The sequence below is a fragment of the Octopus bimaculoides genome, chromosome 20, assembly GCF_001194135.2.
Source record: "Octopus bimaculoides isolate UCB-OBI-ISO-001 chromosome 20, ASM119413v2, whole genome shotgun sequence".
Lineage (NCBI taxonomy): Eukaryota > Metazoa > Mollusca > Cephalopoda > Octopoda > Octopodidae > Octopus > Octopus bimaculoides.
In genome coordinates, this window is record NC_069000.1 from 17,718,044 (window position 1) to 17,721,586 (window position 3,543).

Consider the following 3,543-nt stretch of genomic DNA (forward strand, 5'->3'; position numbering starts at 1 on the left):
GCATTTTCGTAACAAGTAACATCGCAGTATGGCGTCGCGGCCAACACACGTGGCTTGATACCTTCTCATTTATTTCTCTCATCGTGAAACATTTCATTTGATTTCCCCACTTCATTTCCCGCACATTTTATCCTTCATCAAGTTTGAGATGGGCCGCTGCCGTACAAGACGACATTACAATAAGGTAAATATTACATTTCAAGCCATTTCCAAAACTATTCTTTGAACATGAAAATGTCTCTCGTCCATTAATTCACACTAAATTATGGGCTTTCGTTGTTATTGTTTTTTTTTCTTTATTTCATGGTTTCGGCTGAAATTTTTCTAACAAGGATGTTAATAGTTATTATGACTGGTTGTCTTAACAAGGAGTAAATACATTAATATATTAATAACATGGAGTAAATATATTAATATAAATTTCCAAAGTTTTTTTCCCCCCTACAACATCTTTAGATGGTCAGAAAATATTCAGTTTACTAAATAGAAATTAAATATGCCACTTGGTTTCATTACAAAATATGCATTTTCAGTTATCCAAATGCATGAAGAATCTCTTGCGAACTTTTTAAATTTCTTGCTTTTAGGTTTTATTTGACATAAACATTTAACATTTACCAATTTATCTTATGATTGATAAATTCCTAATCTAAATGTTTAACCCACGTTTAGTCTTTTAGAATATTTAATTTTTTTTATTTCCACCGGGTCAAACCCTTTAGTTTTGACCGTCTTTTGTTTTTTCACGGAAAACAATTATTTCGTTTTCTCCGCATTACGTTTGTAGTTTTTCATTAAAGTAAATAAATATAACTGGTAACAAATTTTGGTAACAGAGATCCTATTAGACATAAATTATAATACCATAATTCGGAAATAATTATCTTACAATTGAAACTCGAGAGATTTCGACAAAAGCTGTCGGAATATGGCCGTTGTTAGTTTCCTAATTATTTGATTTTGCTTTTAGTTTATCCGTTGTTTCTCTGGTTCCTGCATATCTCTTAGATTGTGATCTGTATCTTGTTATTTATCAGAACTTTAAGTTTTGCTTCAGATATTTATTTTATACTCTGTCTACATTTACTGTTGGCTATATTGAGCATTGTGTTTGATTAAGTCTGAACATTATGAAAACGTTAATCTTCTTGTTGTCTACTTGTATCACATCAATCTTCCATTCCATATAAACATATTGGTAAACTTAGGATTTGATAAGTGATTTTTTTTTGTTTTTGTTTCCGTTACGTTCTTTTACCAAACAGAACCAACGGCTAAGCCTCTGTGGTTGCTATAAAAGCAGCCAAATCTACTTCAACATCCAACCGTCTTAAGAGAAAAAAAAATAGAGTTGTTTGCTAGGAGAAATAAGACAGGATGAAATGCTTTCTATCAAAGTTGGTAAACAACGTTTACGAAATTATAAACATGCGATAATATTCTGCCTGTGTAGATTTTACGTATGTCTTTCGAATTATATCAGTACATACCAATAGATATATGAAAAGGTGTCCTGGAGCCTCAGAAAAACATGGGTATTGTTAACAGTTGTTTTGCTCCAGGTCGGCGTGACCGTGCAAGTCTCTGATCAAATACATTCCAGCCATTAAGTGCGTCTATAGAACTACTTTATTTAAGGTAATGTCGATAGAAGGAAATTTGTCTATTTCTTGCAGTTTTTTTTCTTTCTTAGCGGTTACCTAAAGGCTCGCTCATCAACTTGTTAATTATCGTGATGAGCGCCGTTATGTCTTAAGATTTTAGTCGAGTCTTGTCTATCTTAGAGTTATGCCGATAGAAAAGGCCTGAGTGTCACAACTTTCCGATATTCTAAAATACAAATTACTAGATTTTTCCGGCATCGATTATGTCCCTTTAAATATATATATATTTTTTTCAGTTTAGCGGCAATCAATCGTTTTGAGTCTCAGAAATGCCATTCGCAACTTGTCATTTGTTCATTAGTTTCCGTAAAAAGTTTTTATTTATTTACTTTGGACGTGTCGAAATGGAAGAGGAAACTAATGGGTGTACGTGTGTGTGTGCGCGAGCGCGTTCTGTTTTATGTATTTGTACTCATGGATTTTACATACACAAATGAAGCAGGTAAGAACCGAACCCTAGCTGCCTAAATAAATATAGCTGAGAAGGCCAAAATAAACTGTATAACTATAGAGCTATATAACACATAATGTGGTAACTATTCAGTTTAGTGGCATTAAAAAGGTAAATAAAAATTAAGGGGGAGATAACTATTAAAGGGACATACAAAAGTCAACATAAATACTGGATATTATTTACTTTGGAACCAATCAGAATGGCACGTGGAAGACCAGCGGGACCACAATTCATTGTTCTTGAAATTGAAATCCTCAACCGTGAATCAATATTGGAATATCACCCAATTAGCCTAATGACGAGACACGATTCTTCACAGTAATTGGCATGGCGTCGACTAATTATGAATTTATACACATGCGAAAATTATAAATTCGCCATGTAGTTATCTGTAATACTACAGTAATTATCTCCCCCTTAATTTTTATTTACTTGTTAAATATCACTAAGTTGAACAATTACCTATATATATATATATATATATTAGAAGCTGATGCCTTTGAAATTGTTACTGACTTTTTGGGACGTACTTTGAATTTAGGTCTTTCAATTTTGTCAATAACCAATCAGCTCGTACCATTTTGTTTGGCGGTAATATATAAACACACACACACACACTCGCTCACAGTGTGTGCATTATGGTCAAGTTGCTCAAGACTAAAGCGAGATAGCTGATGTTATCCTGTAGGTATATTGAGAGATTGTTCTATCCGTACTTTTTTTCCCCCCTTGTACAGCGTTCACTCAGATAAGTTTGTCCATTCTGAAGCCTATTATGTCAACGTGTGTGTGTGTGTGTGTGGGGGGTCTACCTTGAAGCGTTCGCGCGTTGTACTAGAGATTTTCATATCGTACATTTCAACTTTAGGCGGAGGTAAAGAATACGTACACCACCCGTTTACGGCGTAACCAAAGCCCTAACCCTAAACACCGGGTGTGCGTATTTTTTTACCTTCGCCAAATGGTGTTTGTCATCTTGTCAAGTCATATGCTGCCAGTTAATAACAGTCTAAGTATTATTCGATTTGCTACTTTAAACTATAATTTGTGGAATTTAAGTAAAATGTGGCATTTTCCCCACAAAATTTTTATTTCTTTTCACTACTGAAATTAGTATTGAGATTAATGTGTCTCAAATACGGCGTGTGTTTATGCTTGTTATAAGTTTGGACAGGCGCTTTCTGAGAAAGATTGACAAAGGTTTCACTTTTAAAAACGATATCCATGTAAAGTTGAATGAACTGTTTCAAACTGATTTTTTATTGCCGAGCAAAAATCTTAAGAATCTTAATCAAAATTCTTTATGGAGAAACTTTATAAAACATTAACTGATTTTAAAGGGTAAATATTTCGTAAAGGACCCGTTCGTACCTCGGTGTGAAATAATTTTTTCCCCACAGGTCTTTTCGAGTGTATACAACATAT

At 33.7% G+C, this 3,543-nt stretch overlaps 1 protein-coding gene across 1 annotated transcript in view; it reads left to right on the forward strand.

Annotated features, from left to right (window-relative positions):
• Positions 1–3,543, forward strand: part of LOC106883416 (RNA cytosine-C(5)-methyltransferase NSUN2) — a 54,935-nt gene continuing 51,392 nt past the window's right edge. Inside the window, exon 1 of the mRNA XM_052975205.1 lies at positions 1–184. Within this exon, the coding sequence (XP_052831165.1) occupies positions 149–184 (36 nt within the window). The 5' untranslated portion in view covers positions 1–148. The remainder of the gene's footprint in view (positions 185–3,543) is intronic.